General features: G+C 45.8%; 5 protein-coding genes across 6 annotated transcripts; 4 read left to right on the top strand and 1 right to left on the bottom strand.

The window, feature by feature from the left end:
- Window positions 1–2,612: 2,612 nt before the first annotated feature.
- LOC117848806 (ras-related protein RABA2a) lies at window positions 2,613–4,745 on the top strand. Its single transcript, XM_034730355.2, has 2 exons — window positions 2,613–3,059; window positions 4,102–4,745. Exons 1-2 carry the CDS (start codon window positions 2,892–2,894, stop codon window positions 4,588–4,590), a joined length of 657 nt encoding a protein of 218 aa, XP_034586246.1. The 5' UTR covers window positions 2,613–2,891; the 3' UTR covers window positions 4,591–4,745.
- A 139-nt stretch (window positions 4,746–4,884) lies between these two features.
- On the bottom strand, window positions 4,885–13,994 carry LOC117848807 (ras-related protein RABD1). Of its 2 annotated transcripts, none has more exons than XM_034730356.2 (5): window positions 13,855–13,994; window positions 7,993–8,064; window positions 7,663–7,818; window positions 7,358–7,461; window positions 4,885–5,338 (listed from the first exon to the last, which is right to left on the bottom strand). In XM_034730356.2, exons 3-5 carry the CDS (start codon window positions 7,795–7,797, stop codon window positions 5,260–5,262), a joined length of 318 nt encoding a protein of 105 aa, XP_034586247.1. In that variant the 5' UTR covers window positions 7,798–7,818; window positions 7,993–8,064; window positions 13,855–13,994; the 3' UTR covers window positions 4,885–5,259. The 2 variants fall into 2 exon arrangements, with proteins under 2 accessions (XP_034586247.1, XP_034586248.1); XM_034730357.2 differs by lacking the exon at window positions 13,855–13,994 and adding an exon at window positions 8,776–9,815.
- LOC117848805 (tubulin-folding cofactor E) lies at window positions 9,949–14,245 on the top strand. Its single transcript, XM_034730354.2, has 15 exons — window positions 9,949–10,305; window positions 10,428–10,598; window positions 10,791–10,837; window positions 11,028–11,174; window positions 11,252–11,326; window positions 11,593–11,702; window positions 11,814–11,935; window positions 12,043–12,104; window positions 12,186–12,293; window positions 12,378–12,412; window positions 12,694–12,762; window positions 13,199–13,290; window positions 13,388–13,464; window positions 13,742–13,819; window positions 13,901–14,245. The coding sequence occupies exons 1-15, from the start codon at window positions 9,999–10,001 to the stop codon at window positions 13,997–13,999; spliced, it is 1,599 nt and encodes a 532-aa protein (XP_034586245.1). The 5' UTR covers window positions 9,949–9,998; the 3' UTR covers window positions 14,000–14,245.
- A 651-nt stretch (window positions 14,246–14,896) lies between these two features.
- Window positions 14,897–17,182, top strand: LOC117849588 (uncharacterized). Its single transcript, XM_034731192.2, has 5 exons — window positions 14,897–15,302; window positions 15,566–15,636; window positions 16,060–16,165; window positions 16,529–16,661; window positions 16,775–17,182. Exons 1-5 carry the CDS (start codon window positions 15,220–15,222, stop codon window positions 16,907–16,909), a joined length of 528 nt encoding a protein of 175 aa, XP_034587083.1. The 5' UTR covers window positions 14,897–15,219; the 3' UTR covers window positions 16,910–17,182.
- Window positions 17,183–17,755: 573 nt separating this feature from the next.
- On the top strand, window positions 17,756–21,847 carry LOC117849587 (MACPF domain-containing protein At4g24290). Its single transcript, XM_034731191.2, has 7 exons — window positions 17,756–18,592; window positions 18,731–18,969; window positions 19,286–19,487; window positions 19,748–19,816; window positions 19,898–20,087; window positions 20,508–20,674; window positions 20,890–21,847. The coding sequence occupies exons 1-7, from the start codon at window positions 18,326–18,328 to the stop codon at window positions 21,586–21,588; spliced, it is 1,833 nt and encodes a 610-aa protein (XP_034587082.1). The 5' UTR covers window positions 17,756–18,325; the 3' UTR covers window positions 21,589–21,847.
- Window positions 21,848–21,909: the final 62 nt, after the last annotated feature.

The raw sequence follows: 21,909 nt of genomic DNA, 5'->3' as shown, positions 1-21,909 counted from the left end.
TTAGATCCAAACACCCCTAGCAAAACTTTAGCTAACTAAAAGAAAGTTGGGTGGATCCAAACAAGACCTAAGTCAATGGAAGATGATGCCGGACATAACACATGCGTGTGATAATCCAAAAATAAAAAAAATAAGCTGTACTTATCTCTTGATATGAGTCAAAGCAATTTAGATATATATATTTACTTATAACTTATAAGCACGTGGTGTCATTTTATTAATATATTGAGCTTCGTACGTACATATATGTTTATAAGAAAAGTACTACTCATTAATATTATCATGACATTAATATTATCATAACGACATGCAAAATAAAATATTTTCTTTGATGCAGCTCTATGTGTGTAGTGAGCCTACCATTTTGTTTACTTATCGATACTAGTGCTACTGCATGGTCACCATCACATGCATGAACTTAGCAATTGGCACTGCCTTTTTGCCTTGGAAGCCGGTGTCGGTACTGCTGACACTATGACTAGAGTACTAGACGGAGCGAGCCGCTAGTGCGTCACGGTGCATGGACGCACGCGCGACTGGAGTCACACCGCAGCACGTGGCGCGACCGTTCCATGTCAGCATTCGTTCCAGCGTGGCATTTGGTCACGCCAAATTTGATGGTACGACTCAAGTATTTGTCGTGCTAGAATAGTTGGCGCGACAAAAAAGGCTAGTTCCTTTAGTACGGATTATTATTAAAAATTTAGATTTAAAAAGGTTAAAATAAAAAAAATTCGAGAGCACGAGGTTTTCCTTAATAACTTACGTCAGCGCACCCTATACATGATGTCAAGTTCGAGCCCAGTCACTATCAGGTGGGCAGTGAACCTTCTCTTCCACCTCGTCTCCTCAGCGACAGCTTAAGTGGAATCCAAGCATTTTTTGTGCATGGTACTACCACAGGCTCTGATCCGCACTATGATTATGATACACGGACTCTAATAGTATACAATATTTGACCAAAATAACTACTAATAGTTTCCACATACGTCCTAAGACTCTTATAAATAACCTTAAAACTCTAGTTATGACCCATAATACGAAAAACATGCGTGGCTACCAGTTCTGCAGTAAATGTTGTGTATTTATTCATGAGATGATCTATGAGTCTACCTCCATAAAAATGTTCATCAAATACAAAAAAGAGCACTCCTCAACCTTAACATTAACATGTTGATTGGCACAACTTAAGTGCAACCTGATTAGTTTCTCTTTTCTCCCTAAATACTAATCAACCCTCCTCATGCCTAGCAACCACAAAATTCAATGCATGTGACTAACATGTCAAGAGCTTGGGAAGCGGGTCTAGTCGATGCTCATGCAATTCTATTATAAAATATATAGTATAGGAATGGAATATAAAGGACTCTATGACATGGCAACCTACTACTGAAAATAGCCTCTAGCGGTTCCACATCAACATCACCGATAATAATAATCATGGGATCGCAACATAAAGTACACAAATGGGAAAAAGGGGTAAAGAACTCGTTGAAAATAGCAACATTTCGTCACAAAGCCATAGGTAAATCAACGGACCCCTTCCTAGCCACATAGATCAACACCAAACCATAACATCCGTCGAGAATTCCAGCATCGAGCGGCATAAATCAACTCAACATCACCGAAACACAAAACCTATACGCGGAAAACAACAATATATCACAGAACTCCCTCCTAACCGTAAAAGTTGAGATCAAATGGATCAATCCCCTTCACCATTGCCCGTAATCCGTCGCAGGAAACCAAATCCCCCTCGAAGCATGACAAATCGAGTATGCATTAAGCTAGATTCTTCGAAGAGGACCCAAAGCCATCGCATCTACCCTTGAATCCCCACTCTTCGAACACGAGAAAAGTAGATCTGGATCATACCTCCACGCGGACGATGACGCCCACTCTACAAACACGAGAAAAGTAGATCTGGATCATACCTCGACGCGGACGATGATGCTGACAACATTGTCGACGGAATGCCGGTGAAGTATATGAAACAGACGAAGTCGCCTAGGAGGATCGCGCTGCAGCAGCCGTCGCCGTTGGACTCGTTGGCCTCGAGGGCTGTTAGGGTTTGTTAGGGAAGGGGTGCACGTCGGGAGAAAGGGAAATGAGTAAGAAAGGCGCTTTCACGATTATATACTTAGGGTTGAAGTGATAATGGGCCTAGGCTAAATGTTTTGGTGGGCCCATATCCTTATATATCATAGTTTTTTTTGTTTAACCGGGTCCAAGACCAAATTAGGCCTTGTTTAGTTGCCCAACTTTGGAGATGCAAAATCACTGTTGTAGCACTGTATCACACTGTAGCATTTCGTTTGTATTTGTGAATTATTATCCAAATATTGACTAATTAGGCTCAAAAGATTCGTCTCGCAAAGTACAACAAAATTGTGCAATTAGTTTTTGATTTCGTCTACATTTAGTACTTCATACATGTACCACAAGTTTGATGTGATGAGAAATCTTCTTTTGCATAGTTTCAAAGTTAGGAGTTTGAGGGCGACTATTCCCTCAACCGGAATCCGGTGAGAACTAGGACCGAAAATCGAGGACCGGTTCTTTTGGTCAGCTATTTTTAGTTAGCGGATAATTCAGTTCTGTTTTCCGGTCGCGATTAATTACGTGCACTCCTAGTGGGGAGACCGAGGGAGCGAGGAGGATCAGCCGCAGCTGGCAGCTGCTCCGCAAGGGCAGACTGCAGAGTGGGTGAGAACCAGCCGAGCAGAGCAATAGATCCAGCGGCCTTCATCCTTGCTTCCTTGGCCTCGCTTTGCTTTTGCTTCAGTCTGCCACTCTGCTCGGTCAGGTCTCTCCCCTCCTCTCGACTGCCGAGATTGGGAGCGAGCGAGTGAGAAGCGAGCGGAAAGAGAGGGGAGATCCAATCCATTCCAATGGCTGGGCGGCGTGCGGAAGAGGAGTACGACTACCTCTTCAAGGTGGTGCTCATCGGGGACTCCGGCGTCGGCAAGTCCAACCTCCTCTCCCGCTTCACCCGCAACGAGTTCTGCCTCGAGTCCAAGTCCACGATCGGCGTCGAGTTCGCAACGCGAACGCTCCATGTCAGTCCACCATCCTGCTCTCTCTTTCTATTGCTAGTACCTTGCTGCATCAGATCATCAGATCTCCCTCTCTCATAGACCGGATCAGACTCCAGATCCTGTCTCCCTCCCCCATCCGTGCAAAAAGAATGTTTTTTAAGCAATCTATCAAGCTGGCTGCTCCCCTTGCCTGTTGAATGGAGGATCCGAATCTGTTCATTTGATACATCCATTGATTCCGCAGCTAGCTCAGCTCAACGCTAGTAAAGGAAAGAAACCATTGATCCGAATCTTCACCTCATGGCTAGTTTCATTGGTTCGTTGCTACTAGTTTGCAACAAACAGAGAAAAGGAAAGAAGCTGCCAGCAGGCTTAAAAGTTGCTGTCTTTCCTGCAAAGCAAAGCAAACAAACCATGAGTGACCGTTCCGCATCTTCGTGCAAATTAACTACACGCGGGTGTCACAGTAGTAGATCGATGCATGACTCGGCTCCAGCTCAGCTCAGCAGTGTCACACCAGACGCGCTCATCTCATTGGATTATTTGATGATGTAGTGATCTTCCACCTGCACCACCACTAGTGGGGTACAGCGGTGTATGTTAATTACCTGTAGATAAACGTTAGCCTTAATCATTGTCGCTCTCAGCTCCGCAAGTGGCAAGTATCTTTGCCCCTAGTGCAGAGCTTAACTACCCTGCCTGTAGTGCAGGTACCTACCAGACTGATCTGTTTTTTGTTTGCTTGTTGCCTTGCCTGCTGAGATCCAAAGAGTAGAGTTCCAACTGCAAGCCCTGAATGGGGTTCCTGCCCAACTAAGTTTATTCCTTAGCCCTCCCAGTCCCAACCAAGAAATCGAGTGCTGTTACGAACTACTCGATGCAGTCAAAACTGCACCTCTTACAAACTTGTCACAGGAAGATTCACAGTTAACCAAGAAATTGATTACTCAAAAAAAAAAAGTTAACCAAGAAATTATGCAGCTTGCAGTGTTGCTGAATGTGTTATTGATTCTTCTAACCATGCAAATCCTTGCCTGTGCCTAATGTTGACTTGATATTGCAGGTTGAGGGCAAGATCATCAAGGCGCAGATCTGGGACACGGCAGGTCAAGAGCGGTACCGGGCAATCACGAGCGCCTACTATCGTGGAGCCCTTGGCGCTGTCCTTGTCTATGATGTGAGCAAGCCCACCACCTTTGAGAACATCAGCCGGTGGCTCAAGGAGCTGCGCGACCATGCTGACTCCAACATCAGAATCATGCTCGTCGGCAACAAGACCGACCTGAGACACCTCCGGGCTGTTGCCACGGAGGACGCCCAGAACTTTGCAGAGGCAGAAGGCCTATCCTACATCGAGACCTCCGCGCTGGAGGCGACAAACGTGGAGGAGGCGTTCCAGCTCATTCTGGGCGACATTTACCGTGCCATCAGCAAGAAGCCCGTGGCGTCAGACGAGTCTGGGGCAGGGGCAGCCGGAGGCGTCAAGGAAGGTAAGACGATCAATGTTGCAGCTGACGCTGCTGCTGAAAAGAAGCAATGCTGCTCAACTTAGTATGGGTGGTGCGTCCTGCTGAGATATTTCAGAGGCGTGTATGCTGTTGTAATGGCCATTTTGAGTCCAAAGTTTGTTGATTCATTTTGTCAGATAGTACCTTTGTTGGACCTCATGTTCACATTTTCTCTAAAGCAAGCAGTTATATATGATTATATCGAATCATCAAGTCAATTGTTTTCTTATATATGATTGTATATCAAAATCATCGAGCCAATTGTTTTATCAAGTATCAGCAATCCTACATATAACAAAAAAACGAAGCCCAGCATTCCGGCTGACAAAAAGATGAGATAGGTAAGCTTAATTATCATGTTCAAACAATCAGCAACCAGCACTCACACCGTATATCATGCACTTAACTGCAGGTTTTAAGATTAATAGATGGTACATTTTGCTGCATAACACTAATACAAACTGTGGCAGTTGATTCTAATCTGTATAAAAGATGGACATCTATAAAGCTAAAACAACACACGTTTTTAGTATCCTCCATTCCATCCAGTGCATTCTTCCAATAATCTTGATCGGACAAAGTCTTGCAACATCCCTCCAACCACTCACCAAAACTGAAGTGCTCCCTGATGATAGGAACGGAGCACTGCAGGTATACCCTTCCTTGCTTGCTTTTGACAAAGCCCGTGACTATGACGAGCAGCAGCTGCTCTCCTACTGTATTGGCTGCCCTTTCATGTGAACGTGGACGGTGGGTCTCCTCTCCACGCTAGGTTGGGTCTGGGTTGCCATCCTGCGGCAGTAGCACGGCAAGTAAAAAAATCATCAGGCAGGCAGGGTCCCAATCTAAAATCCACCTCAGAACAGCACGCAGAGGCGTGCCATCACGGATACAACTATCAAAAGGGCAGCATGCACACTCCGTATTACTGGAGAGGCACCGAAAAGAGACATAAAGCACATTGATCCGCCCACAGCACTCAGAAAAGCAAACATTAATGTCAAGAGGATGCCCTGAATTATTTACCTAAGAAAGCAAAAGTTAAAAACTTGATTTCAAGTAGCCAGAAAGGTACGTGTTAAATTCTGAGAAAATTTTCATCATTTGGCTAGCTCGCATATATGTAATTATTTTTTCTAGAGTGCCCAAGCACTTTTCGATTAAGAAGAAAACAGTTTACAGACACAATTTTGATGAAGCCGAGCAGAGTTTGACCAGCTCTAGCACGAGAGCACAAAGGATCAAAGAAAAAAAACATCGAAGAAACACACAAACAACCACCACACGACGTGAAACAACAAAGAGGAAGCACACTCGAACCCACGTACCTAGACACAGCCACTCTCCTGAACTTGCCAAAAGATACAACATCGTCAAGGATGCTAAAGGTCACGGCGGCAAAGCATCCGCCCGAACACAACAACAGTGGCAAAGCATCTACCCAACCAGCACAACCGCGACGGCAAAGCATCCACTAGATGACGATGACCTAAGCAACCCGGGCGAGGTGGACGAATCGAAGCGAGGGCAGGTGCAGAAGAAGACACTTCCCAAGACGACCACCACGAGGACCCTGATCAGCCGGAGACGACCGGGGGCGGCGTTCAGCAACGATCCAGCAGTGACGGTAGCAAGAGCCCGCTGAGCTTCAAAAACGACGCCTCAAGGGAGGGGTGACGCCACTGGCGCCGCCGTCGTCTGACCAACACGGTCAAGGTTTTCACCCAGAAACTTGCCGTAGGGGAGGAAAAAGAGAATGAATGACACCTTCAAGAAGGGAAGCGGCGCCCGGGGGAGTCGCTGTCATCGACCCGCAAGTAGGCACAAGGCTTTCGCCTACCCCCGTTCCTTCCTCAGAAATCACCACCGCCACCAGGAGCACGGGGACCGCCGGGCGCCAAGGAGCCGAAGAATGCCGCCACATAACCAGTTGTCTGACCCCCCGGCCGGCGGAAATGCCCCCTAGCGGACCCGACAGCCGGGGAGGGACGCGGCCACCCTCGCCGCCCGCCCTCCGGTAGCGGAAGGGGTAGCAAGGGGAGGGAGAACACAGATCCGGCCGTGGCCCCCTGTCCTCCGGGCGGCGGAAGGGGGGAATGTGGCGGCCATCATTGGGGAAGGGACCCCTGCGCCCGGAATGAGTAGATTCGGGCTCAGGGGAGGTGGATCTGCCAGCAGCGGTCGGCGGCTGGTGACCGGCGGCAGATCCAGGCTACCGGCAGTGCTAGGGTTTATGGAGTGGGAGTGGAGAGGGAGAGAGCGTGATGCGGGGGGCTGGCTTCGGCGCCGCCGCTGCCGGAGTCGGGCAGGTAGGCGGGTGGTTGGGTGCGGGTGCTATCGCCTCCCGGGTCGCCCCTCCAGAGTGCTCAGGAGTCGGTCGAGTAGATCGCTAAAAAATCTGTAACTGTAAATTGATGAGAAAATGGTAAGAGAAAACGCATCAGCATAGTTTCAGTTCCCCTATCGTTTTGCCCTGCGAATGCCTTTTAGCGATGGGGAATGAGTATGAATGGAGCTCGAGCAGGTTGTGTGAGAACCACTCAAATTCCGTAAAATTCTAAATGGGTCTGGAGGAATATATATGTAATCATGAACTTCATCTTAAAAAAGGGTAAAGAGTGGAAGAGGAAAAATAGGAGCATTCAGTTGTGCATTATTTCCCACCAAAGAAAGAGTGCCAAATCTACTAACAGAGTTTTATGCAGCTTTCATTTCTGTGGCATGCTGAGAGTTCAATAATGTTGCAGTGTCGAGCATGACAGATAAATGCGGGACAAAATGGCTTCTGAAAAGTTTTATTTTTCAAACTACCTTTTCTTGATTTCTGATGACATGGTTAGGAAAGCTTCCTCCACATTGATGGATTCCTTTGCACTTGTCTCGATAAAGGGAATTCCTAACGAATCCGCAAATGCCTGCAATTGATCTGATTGTGAGGTTTCGGAAGAACCTATAAGTATGTATGTTTATCGAGAATAAAATAGAATCACAGTGGTTTCTGGATTTTCGTAATGGTAAGAGATGCATTCTTCTATTGTGTTCATTATTTTTTCCCCTACATTTAAAAGTTGTGCAGCCAGCTGTTAGCCAGCATCAGAAAGAAAAAGGATCTTTACCTTTGCTTTTTCAGTATCAACAACCTTACTGTCGACCAAATCACACTTGTTCCCAACAAGAAGCTTGCATACATTGTCACTGGCATACCTATCAATCTCACTCAGACACTGCTTGATGTTATTGAAGCTCTCCATGTCTGTCACGTCATGTACGATCTGAAAAGAGTAGTGCGCAATATCAATTACGTTCCAAGACTGGCACATTGTGTATAAAAGTTGAAAAAGGGAAATTAACTGCCAATAACTAAAACAAGAAAGCTGAAAAGAAATGATCGTGTGTAAACAGGTATCATCGCAAACTGTAAACGATCGGCGTTTAAAAGGAATTACAATGATTCCATGAGCTCCTCGGTAGTAACTGCTTGTAATTGTTCTGAACCTTTCCTGGCCTGCTGTGTCCCACTGAACAAGAAACGCTGACATCAGTATCAACAACTGGTGGCTGAACAAAAATGAGTAGAATTTGTAAAGCAATGTGCGATCCAACTCATCCTATCTCACCAAATAATTAGTAATAAATAACAAAAATTCCAGTTTCTAGCTGCTTCCCAAGCATGAGCAATCTAACTATCGAAGTTATCTGATGTATGCAAACCATTAGTATTAGAAATCTGCTACCTGCCATGTATGCTTATCCATTCTAAATTATGTGATGTAAATTACATGAGATGTGTAGACCATGAGGATCTGTCTTATCATCATACAAATCAGCTCCTGTTGGAAAAGAAACCTAGCATATATCCATTACGGATAATGGGATTTCGCTAGTGCGTGGCGATGCCAATGCCAATAAAGTAACGCCAATGACTAGTTTCCTTTTTCTTTTTCGTGGCCAATTTCCTACTGACAAAAATCAGGGTAGTTGTAAGATTTAGATCCATCATAGTTCTATAGACACCGCGTTACTCGATTGTTATGGTCTGTAACTATTCCCACCACTGATATAATTTTAGTGCAGGATGTGAACCTTTTGGGTTTGTACATAGCGTTCTCGCATCAAGCAGCAAGAGGGGACGAGTTTTTTTTTTTTTATTATTTGGTGGGCAAATATCACTATCTTCCCAAATCCCAACCGAGAAAGAAGAGCGGGGAAGGCGGGAGGTAGGGACTTACTACTCGATGCTGCTCATGGCGGCCGGCTTCGATTAGAGTTCGTTGATGCAGTTTGGAGGAGGAAGAAGAAGTGCAGAGAGGAAGGAAACTGCAGGCGGAGGAGCAGCGCAAAGGCAGAGCCGCGGAGCAGGCATGGTGGTCAGATCGTTACGGATGGCCACCCTTCTGCTGATGTGGCAAGCCACGTAGGCATGCCAGCATGAATGAGCAATGCGAAAGGGCTCTTTTGCCCCTGCCAGTCCACTCCCTGCTACCTCCCTTTCTCCGACGTGCGCTCCACTCGTCATCCCTAACCTCCTCCCTATCACATGGCCGAGTTCACAATACCACACTCCATAAATTTCATGAGCAGCTCCCGGTGGCTCACCTCCTCGTGCTGCTGCTTCGCGGCCGCCCGCAGCCCGCGCATGCAGCGTTGCTATGTCATGCACTTGGTGACCATGCGCCATCTGCTGGTCCCCGGCGAGCTCGAGGCTTAGAGCAGCGTGGAGCCATGGACGCTAGCCGTGTACGTGAAGAATGAGATGAGTGGACATCAGCACAATGGCTCTGCTAGCTTATGGGAGGGCGCATGAAAATCAGATTGGAATGAGCATATGCAAATGGGGTTCTTGATTACTACCGCTTCCGCTTCAATTTTCTAGAAATGGATCTGCAGAGTACATGGCCGTGCAAACACTACTGCGCTCGCCGTGGTGTCGCATCTCAGCGTGAGCTCGGCCGCCGGCCGCGCCGCCTCCTCCCGCTCCTGTCATGGCCCGTGTGGCGCAGTCGTTGCTCCGCCGCCTTGCACTTTGGGGCCCGCCGACTTGCTCCCATCTTTCGTCGGCGCCGAGCGCCGGAGGATGGCGATGCCAGCCGCACTGCGGAGTGGAGTTCCACAACGAGCCAACGGGGGATTCAGAGGTGAGCTCCTATACCGGACCCATCGAGAAGCACAGGTGAAGAGGAAGAACAGAGATAGAGGTAGGTGAGGAAGCGAAGAGGAGGCGCGGTTGGAAGTGAAGAGTTGGCAAGGTTTGGCTATGGCAGGGGCGCCTGCACCATGGCCCACCCGCCTGTTTGCTTGGGTTTGGGCCGAGAAAAGCAAACAAACAGTTGGGCCCAATGGGCCGGGCCTCCACCACTCATCCATCATGATGAAATGCAACCGACGGCCCAACGCCCACGACCGTCACCGTCGGCTTGCTCCTCCGCTGCCACACCAACCAGTGATCCCAGCCATGGCCGCCGGCGGCGGCGGATTCCGCCTGGGCCAGCGCGTGCACGCTTCCGGTGACCCCCGCCGCGTCGGCACGGTGCGCTACCTGGGCCCCATCGAGGGTCACTCCGGCGACTGGGTCGGCGTAGACTGGGACGACGGCGCCGGCGGCCGGCACGACGGCTCGGTCGCCGGCCGCAGATACTTCGTCGCCGCGGGGGAGCGCTCGGCATCCTTCGCGCGCCCCACAGCGCTCAGCCAAGGGATCTCGCTCCCGGAGGCGCTCCGCCTCCGCTACCGCGTCGAGGACTTCACCAAGGAGGAACAGGGTTAGTGTAGTGCGTGCCGACGCCCTCCCTCAATTTGCCTTCACATTTTTCTCTTCCAGAGCATCATCGCGATTTGTTGACTTCGTTGGCAATGATCGCTGATTGCATGGCTTACTGTTCAGATGAAATGTATGTCTTCTCAACAAGCCAGAAGCGTGTGTCAGTTGAATTCGTTGGCCAGAACAAGGTTCAGGAGAAGCTCAAGAACTTCAACGATCTCACCAGTGCATCAGTTTCCTACATGGGAGTAAGCTCAATCGGACCACTGGATGAACTCAAGAATTTGGTTCCAAGTAAATACTGTTTGTGATACTGTACTCTTCTTGTTCATTTTACTTGCTCTTGTTCAATAAGCCACACTGCACTGTACCAACTGGAGCTGACAGTTCTTCATCCAGTTTTTGTTTAGAGACTTGCTAGTTGGTCTACCATTGTGCTAGAGTCTACGTTTTCATTAGCTCTGATGTCTGTTTCACTTGCTTCAGATCTCAGGCTTCTTGATTTAACTGGAAATCTGTTCTCTCAATGGCAAGTATGTACTCTCACTGGTTGGTTCTTGTAATTTCAATTACTGTAGATACAATGCATTTGGCTCTATAGATAGGAACAGCCAGATAAATAATGTTATTAATACTGCCAAATGTTTGCAGTATGTCCTCTGTGCTACTTCTTTTCTTCTTTTGCTATGTACCTAAACATTTTGGGCCCTCCCTCCCTCTCAGGATATATCGGCTCTTTGTCACGCTCTGGCATCTCTGGAAGTTCTTAATCTGACAAACAACACCATGGAGAATGATGTCATAGAAAGTCCAATGCTAGAGAATATCCATATTTTGGTTCTCAACAACTGCGGAGTAACATGGGAACTGGTATATACCCATTCCTGTCACTTTGAAGCTTTCTTAGTTGGTGCCAATCACATTAGAAGTTATTTGACGTGTAACAGGTTGAAAAAATCAAAGTCTCATTTACATGTCTCAACGAACTCCATCTGATGTCGAATAAGCTGAAGACGATCATGGTCAGTATTTCCTATTAAACCTCTGTTTCCATGTGCTCCATGTCTATTGCTACATTTCTTGTATTTCATCTCAGCTGCGTCCAGTGGCAATAGAAAACTGTATTGTAGATGTTGTTGGAGGCTTGTGCCTGGTTCACTGCCAATGTGCAATCTATTTTAAATGGATTATCCTTTTCAAGTTTTTGTGTGCATGCTTTTCTTGTTTCAGCAAAGTGTACACTTACTTTATGATTTTGTACCACTAACTGTGTTTCCCCTTTCACCAGACTCCAGATGGAAATTTTGTGCAAGGTTTCAATACATTGCGGCTCTTAAATTTGGAAGATAATCATATTGATTCATGGGATGAAATTGTGAAACTGTCTTATTTAAAAAGGTAAAAATTGAAATAATGAAGTTTTTTCCTGTAATTTGATTTATACTTTTGCATTTGATTTCAGTTATATGAAATATGGATATTGATCATCTCTTCCCCCTATTTTTCCAGTTTGGAACAACTCCATTTGAACAAAAACAGGATCAAGCATGTAAAGTATCCATCTAATCTTCCATCAGCTCTTGATGATGCATCTGCCGTGCCATTTGAAAATCTACAAGTCCTTTTGTTAGGTATGCCTGTTGTGGGGGTGTTTTTGTTGTCCTTTGACTTATGTACTACGTTGATTTTCTGAAAAAAACAGAATATGCTGGCTAATGCTGACTTTTATGTGCCTCAGGATCTAATGAGATCGATGACTTCTCTTCAGTTGATTCTCTTAACCTCTTCCCAAGTTTAAGGGTGAGCTGGTTTCAAAGATTTACCCTTATTGTTTGGAATCTTCTTGTTTGATATGACCATACTGATTTCTATTATTTAAAGGACGTCAGGCTTTCTGATAATCCTATAGCCGATCCTGCCAAGGGTGGTGCTCCCCGATTTGTGCTTATTGCTCGACTAGGAAAAGTTAAAATACTTAATGGCAGTGAGGTAGGCGCAACTCCCTGGATGCTTTTTTGAGAGGGTACGATATGTTGTGCAGATATTTGATGTTCTTAATCCTTGCATATCCAGGTAAGCCCACGTGAACGGAGGGAATCAGAAATACGGTCAGTTAATCCTTTCGTTCCGGTAGATGATTTCCTGTTGTATGGTATTTAGGGCCTCTTTGATTTATATGGCTGGTCAACCCTGGTTGGGGGATCAGATCGGATAAATGACAATCTAAAGTTGCTTTCCCCCTCTATGTGAACTGCAGATTTTTCTCTGGGTTTTCAGAGAAAGTGTTACTAAATACTTTTATTTCTTTTTTTATAATAAACATGTCCAATAGCATTTCCTAAAGTAGAATTTTTCAGTTCTGATACTTGTGGTGCAATGTGACATGCAGATATGTTCGCCTTGTTATGGGAAAAACACAATCAAATGACACAGAAGAGATCAAACGGCTACACCCTAGGTAGGTTTGTGGGAGTTTTTCTCGTCCTCAGGTTTTTTAATCTTATATTCTCATACAACATGACCTAGAGAAGAAATAATCCATTGATTTTTATGATTTAGTTCTTTTGCTGAGAAGAGCAAATTCAGTTAATGCATCATGGCATAGCGCATCCATCAATTCAATGGAATCGATATCCATGATCCTGTGTGTCATGCAAATGCAATGATCTTTCTAACAATGAGAGCACCAGTTGGTCATGTATAGCCTATGTAATGTGCGACTGAGGATTTTATGGATGTCATTTATCCAATCAGGATCGATTACGTTCATTGTAGATATGTGTTTGAGCTGCCTGGCTTCATTTGTCATTTTAATGTTCATGTAACAGATACCTGATTTTTGCATCACCAGTGATTAATTGAATTACAGAGGTAGCAAAAAATTGTCGATGCAGATTTGCTGAACTCAAGGCCTTTCATGGTATCGAAGATGAGAAGCCAACTTCAAGCACATCGGGCCCGCAAAAGATGGCTTCTGGTCTTATAAGTAGTGTCCTTGAACTATAATTTAGACAAGACATTTACATTGTTGATAAGTCAGCAGGGAAGAAGTGGGTCATTTTTTTTGTATACTTTGCATGCAGGCATCACCTTGAAATGTGTGGGGCCGTCTATGGGTGAAAAGCAACCATTGACAAAGAAGCTGCCTGCTACGACAACTGTGAGTACTTGTTGGTACCACTTGCCTATCCTCAATTTATCAGGGTTGTCGTTTGCTTTCTCTTGGGATGTTTTAGTCACATCTTGCAATGGTGGTGGAACATGGTTTCTGGTTGTTGCTCGACCTGTCCTTTAGCAATTCAACTATCAATGTGTGAATTAGGCTGCTGTGAAGTAGTACAATGAACTGTGGTGCCTAGTAATTCGAGATCCTTGATTGTTTCTTCAGCGCATCTAGATGAAGCAATGTCTGAAGTCGTTTAGTGTGTGCGTTACAGGTTGGGAAGTTGAAATCGCTGTGCGAGAGCTTCTTTAAACTGAAAGACATAAGGGTAAAACTATTTGTCGAGGAAGAGGTATGAACTGCAACCGCAACTGTTTGGAGCTGTACCTTTCATGCATAGAAGTCTTGTATGATCACTGCTATATTGGAACAGGGATGCCCCCTGCCGCAACTCCTGGAGGAGGACACGGCTTCTCTGATGGAGCTTGGGATCGGTTCGGGAGCAAGCGTTGTTGTGGACGAAGAGAGCTAGCCGGTCGTCATCGCCATCAGAGCAGGGAACCCAGCTACTCTGTCACGCAAACTGATTGATCTTCATTGTCCTGTATATTTTTTCTTGAGCAAATGTGCACTTGCCACTTGGTGAATCTTGCTGTGTACGTGTATGGCTGAAAAACGCATCAGCATTATATTGTAACAACACTGCCAAGACAATGGTTTGTTTTCCCTTTTTCCCCTTCAATTTATTAAGGGCAGAAAGTCCGTATTAAACACTGTATCATCATCAATGTCTAAATCATGGAAAGATGCTGTTGCTGATGTTAAAATGAATTAGGGCATATTTAGATGTGCTATTACTAAAGTTTAGCCCATCTAAACCCACCCGTTAATGTTTTTGCAACTTTTTTAAGGCAGGCTCCTCCCGTTCAGAGGGTGTTTGGTTCCTCCCCCTAAACTTTAGCCCCCATCACATCGAATGTTTAGATACTAATTAGAAGTATTAAATGTAGACATTTACAAAACTCATTACATAAGTGGAGGCTAAACGGCGAGACGAATCTATTAAGCCTAATTAGTCCATGATTTGACAATGTGTTGCTATAATAAATATTTACTAATGATGGATTAATTAGGCTTAATAGATTCGTCTCGTCGTTTAGCCTCTATATGTGCAATTAGTTTTACAATTAACTTATATTTAGTTCTCCTAATTAGCCTCCAAATATTCGATATAACACGGACTAAACTTTAGCTCGAGAAACCAAACACATGCCTTTTCAACCATACACCATGGTCATAGAAAAAGCAAAAAATCATTAATGAGCATGTCGTCCTCGTAGGAACCCTGATGGGTACACGTGTCGCCTGCTGATTGCCTGGAAAGGGTGGACGGCTCCCAAAGTCCAAACTGCATACCCAATTTTTCGTTTTTTGTTTTTAAAATTTTGTTTGCAGGATCTTCACTCCACCCGAGGTTCCTTTCCCCGCAACTCTTGGTTGCCACGACCAGATCCATTCCGGACGCACGCCCTCCTCCTCCGTTCCGATCCTCCCTCCTCCTCCTCTCTTCCTTCCATCTCCCCCGCCGTCCGCCCATCGCCGGAATCGTCCTCCGCCGATTCCTGCGTGGTGGAGTGCTTTCGATTCGAACCATCTCTGGGGCTGCTCCCACCCCTCAGCTGAACGTGAACAGGGCAGGGGCCAGGGGAATAGGGGATGCCCCCAGCTTAATCAAGGGTACCCCTGAATCGAATGGGGTCTCTTCTCACTAGGACCGGCGTCCTGCCATGGCTCCAGAGCAAGATTGTTGATCCCGTGCTGCAGGTCATCAGAAGGTACTCTGCATCTTCTGCGCTTCTTCTTTCACTTGTTTTAGTTGCAATAGCCGATACGTGCTGCAGTGGAGAAGCTGCTGCCTGAATAAATACATGCGCTTGCATCCATTTCGTTTGCTGCTGCCTTTAAATTCAGTTCAGTTCAGCACCTGTCCCCATTATCTCTGCATCTGTGGGCGTCTTGCCCATCTGCTTCATCCGCATCCATTTCACCCGCTCTTGAAGTTGCTGACATGACAAGCTTCTGTTGGCATTCCGTGCAGGGGAGCAGAACCCAAGCAACTGGCCTTCTCTGCTGCCCTTGGAGTCACCATTGGAATCTTTCCAATATGTGGTAAGGAGCTTCTCGGCCTGCATTTCATTCCCCCAATTTCTTCTCGTACAACTGGAAAGATGATCCATCCTTGCCATCTCTCAAGTTTCCTGTGGTTCAGAGCTTTCAGCAGTTTTCGTATTCTTGGTTATCCCAACCATCATTTTAGCAGTATCGGGAAGAAAAAAGAAACCTCTGCATTGGAGCACCTATAACTATAAGTACTGACATGAAATGGCTATTGGCTATTGAGTGGAGTCCAAAAATTTCACAAGTTTTGAATGGTACTGCTGCTTAATCATGCGTGCACGGATCCTGGAACTGAAACTTTTTGGCACATATCACTGCGTTTGCGCAACAATAGTCATTATTACATCTATCGGCGATCCTACCATATGTTTGTCAAAGCATCATTGTTTATCCTTGAGCGTTCTGTTACTGCAGGGACCACTGTTATTCTTGGTGGCGTTGCTGTAGCAATGTTGGGAAGCCGTTGCAATGCTGTTACTCTTATGGTTCTAAATTTGGCCGCCACTCCTATTGAGCTAAGGTACACACAGTCACTCTCCTGTCTTCTGAGTTCTGATTCCCTACAAGATCATCGCCTTGCAAATAGTAGGCTTGTGACTGATTCAAGAAACAATCTTTGCATAGCTGTAGCTGCTTGTTTACAAGAGCATCAGACATCTGAAATCAGTTCTTACTGTCATACTATGCACATCAAATACTGTGCTGGATCAATCATCTGCTTACCCTGTTTAAGCTTCTATCAGGATATATGTTTCGGATGTAAATGCACCAAGCACCACGGTGTAGATTTGTCACATTCTAGTTGATTTGTAGCTACCCCATGATTTTTTCAGACTGGTCTTGATGTGATTGGCAGTGCTAATTTCTTATTCCATGTCTGCAGTTTGATCATCCCTTTCCTGCGTTTGGGAGAAGCAGTCACGGGCAGCGGGCACTTCCCCTTGACGGCCGACGCATTGAAGAACGTCCTCACCGGCCATGCCTCAAAGGATGTGCTGATGAGCATAGTCCATGCGGTTAGTAAACTACTTCTCAGCCATCAGTTCTACTCATTCGTAGGATAGAAGCACTGGTTTACTATTCGTTTGTAGCAACGCTGACATAGGAGCACTGCCATTGTTGATAACAGATGCTAGGTTGGCTGATTGCCGCGCCATTTGTACTGGGCGTGTTGTACACCATCTCGGTCCCGTGTTTCAAGATCCTGGCGGATAGGTTTGGCGGCATCCCTTCGAGCCCCAGGACGCCGATCAAGGCGGTGTAGCTAGTGTGGCATGCCCAGTGCTCCTGAAGCTGTGTGTACAACCAATTCTTTGCTATGCCAGCGGGTTGAGATGGGTTACGGCGTCATGTTGCTCGGCCATCCATCCCAGAAACTGGCGAATAATTAGACCTTGAGCTATCACATGTTATATCCCCACTGTAATTCTGTATGCTGGCTTCACGATCATGTAGTGAGATATGTATTCCTGAATTCGCGAAGTCTGGATAAATAAAGTTTGGAAGCACTAGGGCCATGGAGCCGTGATGTACTGCAGCCGTGGGCCGGGACCAGGTAAATTTTCCCTAGACACTGCACATGTTTGTTTGTAGGAATTCAGAGGAAACAAGTAGCATCTCATTGAAAAATTCCTGCGTTCCAAATGGCGTCTACAATAATAAAGAATGAAAATGAAGCAGTGGGCCATAGCCCAAGCTCAAAAACCAGCAAGCAGTACAAATTTCAGCTGATGAAAACAAGTCAGCAGTTCCATCTTTCCAACTTGCAAAATCACTGTTGTAGTACTGTAGCATACTGTAGCGTTTCGTTTGTATTTGTGAATTATTGTCCAAGTATTGACTAATTAGGCTCAAAAGATTCGTCTCGCAAAGTACAACAAAACTGTGCAATTAGTTTTTTATTTCGTCTACATTTAGTACTCCATGCATGTACCGCAAGTTTGATGTGATGGAAAATCTTTTTTTACATAGTGTCAAAATTAGGAGTTCGGGGAACTAAACAGGCCCTTATATTAGCTTGGAGTAAACAACAAAACGAAAAGTGACACCTTTGACAAGTTTGCTTGCTAAAACCAGCACAAAAGGCGCCAAGAAGAACAACCGAGAGAAGGCAAGGAAAAATGTGTGACTGGGTGATGACCAAACAAAACCAACCCATCTCAGTCTCTGCGTGTGTGTTTGACCCCAACAAATCCCAAAACCAGATGGATGGAAGAAGAGCAAGAGGACACAGCAGGCCGGCCAAACTTTATTGCTGCTTGTCCTACTGCCACACGCACCTCCTCCTCCTCCCTCCCCCGCTTCCGCGTCGCCGCCACCAAATTCCAACCGCAATCCCGCCGCAATCTGCTCCCGCGCGCGAAATCGGCTCACGCATCCTCAATTTTTCAGCTCAGGGGTCGCTGAATTGCATCGAGCTCGCCATACCTGGCTGCTGAGTTCCGTTCGACTGCCCCGCCTCGAATCGACGAATCCCCTCTCAAGAGGTTGCAGGAAGGCGAGCTGCAGAAAGCTTCCAGAGCTCCCTCCATCGTTTCGGCCTCTGAATCCCCGGAGGACAGGGCTTCTTGAAATTTCAAGTCTTTGGCCGCTCGGAGCTGCTCCGGGCTCCTCAAGATCGAGGCAATCGGAGAGTCGGCAGCATTCCCCTTAGGGTTTCCGAGCTGTGTGATGGTCGGAAATGGCGCTTAAGGCCTCGGCTCAGGGCGCCGCGGAGGCGGCCATAGCGGCCATCGGCCGCGGCTACGATGTCGTCTCGGACGTCCGCCTCAAGTACTGCAAGGGCAAGCTCGCGGACCCGGACGCGCGCCTCATTGACCTCAGCCGCGATGAGGTCCAGGACGTCGTGCTCCCCGGCGGGATCAAGGTCGACGCCGTCCCCAAGTCCATCAAGTGCGACAAGGGCGAGCGGACGCGCTTCCGCTCCGATGTCCTCTCCTTTCAGCAGGTCCCTCCCTTTACTTGCGTACGCAGCTTCGGTTCCTGTTTGCTACTAGTATTAGCTAGTTGGTTGTTCTAGTCTACCGTCGTTAGTTTGTTGGATGCCTAGTTGCTAGTTTTTGAGCCAAGAAATGTATTCTTGCAGATGTCTGAGCTGTTCAACCGGGAGCTTTCGTTGACTGGGAAAATTCCATGTGGCATGTTCAATAGCATGTTTGATTTTTCTGGCTGCTGGCAGAAAGATGCGGCTGCCACCAAGTCGCTTGCTTTCGATGGCTGGTACATTTCGCTGTATAAGGTTGCGCTATCCAAGTCTCGTATTCTACTGCGTGATCATGTTACTCAAGCAGTGCCTTCAACCTGGGATCCTGCTGCTCTGGCAAGGTCAGACAACTTCTTCTCGTGTGCTGCCATAAGACCAAACTGTGATCATTTCTGTTGTAAAAAAGTTTTAGTAGCTTGGATTCTTGGTCAGGAAATTCATATTATTGGAAAACTAGTAGGTTGGAGCAGCAATTTGTGTTTCTAGCTTAATGCTACTGTTGACCCTTATTTATGTCATGAGGTTGATGGATGCTGCTTTGCCGACACATATTTTTTTCTTTTGAGTTTCTCAGTATTGTATAAATGGTGATATCACTATGGAAGATATGAGTTGATGTTGTTCCTCAACCTTGATTTTGGTTGCTTCAAATTTCAGGTTCATTGAAAAGTTTGGAACCCACTTAGTTGTTGGTATAAAAATGGGAGGGAAAGATGTTATTTATTTGAAACAACAGCATTCGTCAAGCCTGCAACCAGCTGTTGTTCAGAAACGACTCAAGGACATGTCAGACAGGAGATTTCTGGATGCAAATGGACACTATGATATGAGTATCAAGGATGCATATGGGAAGGATAAGGTGCTTTCGTACTCTGCATTAAAAAATTCTGTGGTTTTTGGCCCTTTCTTGTTGTTAGACGGGGATTATTTGATGCTGAATTTCAAGTAATCAGAATGGAACAATATACAAAAATCTGCTTGTGAACCTTACTATTAAATATTTAAACTGAAGTATTGATAAATGACCCTGTTGGGTATGTGAAAACTGCATGCCGATCAATTTTAGCTATCTTTTAAAGGTGAGTTTTTTTCAATAATCTGGTGCAATATCCTGTGCAGAGTGATGCAAGAGAGCAGCGGCTAAGATTTGTGCAATCAAGCCCATCAAGTTCTTACTGCTCGAAGGAGGTATTGATTTTCCCCCCTAGGAAGTATGCTTAATATTTTTTCCTGTTCATACAACATTTAATTTTTTTATACATTATCCAGGACTTGGTGATGGTGGTTAAGCGGAGAGGTGGAAGGGAATGGGACAAAGAGATGCCTCACAGTGAATGGATAAACACTGTTCAATTAGAACCTGATGTCATCTCGATGACCTTTCTACCTATTACTTCATTATTGAATGGAGTACCTGGCTGTGGGTTTCTGAATCATGCAATTAATCTGTACCTACGCTGTAAGTTCGTATCTCACTCTTCATTTCATGTGACAGAGCATCCCATTTTTATTTCATTTTCTAAGCTGCTTGTTAGTCATGCTATAACATTGCTACTCGTATTCAGCACACTGTACAACACTTAATTGAGGCGTCCTAAACTATTTTGCAATGGATATGTTGCTATGCATACTCTCCAATCCATAGATTGTCTTGTTGTTTATAGGTACCTTTTGTTTAGCGTGTCACTAGGCACCCTGAATAGCTGGCAGTTATGACATAGTACGTGCTCGAAACACTGCAAATGTCTATGAAAGAAACAAATGGTGAATTCAATAGGTTATACAGGAATTTGTCTAGTTGGTTTACGCTATGTCACTGGGAACAGCTGATGTAGAAGTGTCCTAAAACCAGGTGATTGATTTATTCCATTAATTGCAGATAAGCCTCCAATTGAAGAACTTCACCAATTTTTGGAGTTCCAGCTACCAAGGCAGTGGGCACCTGTGTACAGTGACCTCCCCCTTGGCCCTCAGAGGAAGAGACAGAGTAGTGCATCTTTGTCCTTAAGTTTCATGGGACCAAGGCTATATGTCTGCACGAATATGGTATGTGTGTTCTTGTGATCTTCATAATTTTGTTGGTTTACAAGCAAGTAGCCATAGAGAGTTTGTGTGTTTATACTTAATATATGTTCTCATGGGTCGTTGAGTGAGTCTACCCAGTCAGTTGTTACAGACTAATTGAAAAAGGCACTGTGTTTGAAGAGAATTTGTATTCACGTTGTTTCCTTAAATAACATGTATTGTGGTATTTGATACAGGTTGATGTGGGTGAAAGACCTGTTACTGGACTGCGGTTGTATCTTGAAGGAAAGAAAAGCAACATGTTGGCTATCCATCTTCAGCATCTATGCTCCCTTCCTCAGATTCTGCAGCTTCAGGATGACCCATACAACCACCGAACACCAGAACCATATGACAGCAAGTACTTAGAACCATTTGGATCCTGGAAGCGGTTCTCTCATGTCTACACGGAACCAGTGGAGTCTGATGACGACTCCTCAATCGTGACCGGGGCACAGTTACAGGTCAGCAGCCATGGGTTGAGGAAAATCCTCTTCCTCCGCCTCCATTTCTCCAAAGTTATCAATGCTGCATCGGTCAAGAATCCCGAATGGGAAGGATCGCCGAATCTGGGCCAGAAGTCCGGACTCATCTCGACTCTAATTAGCACTCATTTCTCGACAGCGGCTCAGAAGCCTGCCCCTCGCCCAGCTGATGTGATCATCAACTCGGCTGTGTACCCTGGCGGTCCACCTGTGCCTGTGCAGGCACCAAAGCTCCTCAAGTTTGTGGACACAGCAGAGATGTTACGGGGACCACAGGACACACCGGGATACTGGGTGGTCTCTGGTGCAAAACTGCAGCTTGAGAGGGGCAAGCTGTCGCTGCGGGTGAAGTACTCGCTCTTGACAGCCATGGTACCTGATGATGAGTATCCACTTGATGAACATAGTTGAAACTCATTATTTGGATGGGCTAGTGTGCATTTAATCGTATGGTGCATGGCAAGTAAAGGTTTTCAATGTGCTTAGGAAGGCTTTCCAACATGTACATCGCCTGTCGTTCAATTCTGCCTATTTCTGAGCAGAGTGTGCTGTCTGTAGTTCAATGTTTTCGCAGAGGGTGAAGTGTATAACATTCTTTGTATATACATGATGTTTCTACCTCCAACGAGGGGAAGATGGCACCTGCTATTCTGCTCCCATCTTTTCTGAACATTGTCTTACCAGATCTGGCATTCTTTTGACCAACATTCTTTTCCTATCCTAGCATTTCGA

The sequence above is a fragment of the Setaria viridis genome, chromosome 3 (genome assembly GCF_005286985.2).
Source record: "Setaria viridis chromosome 3, Setaria_viridis_v4.0, whole genome shotgun sequence".
Lineage (NCBI taxonomy): Eukaryota > Viridiplantae > Streptophyta > Magnoliopsida > Poales > Poaceae > Setaria > Setaria viridis.
Note: the sequence above shows the minus strand (reverse complement) of the source record. Positions and strands in the feature narration are given on the sequence as shown.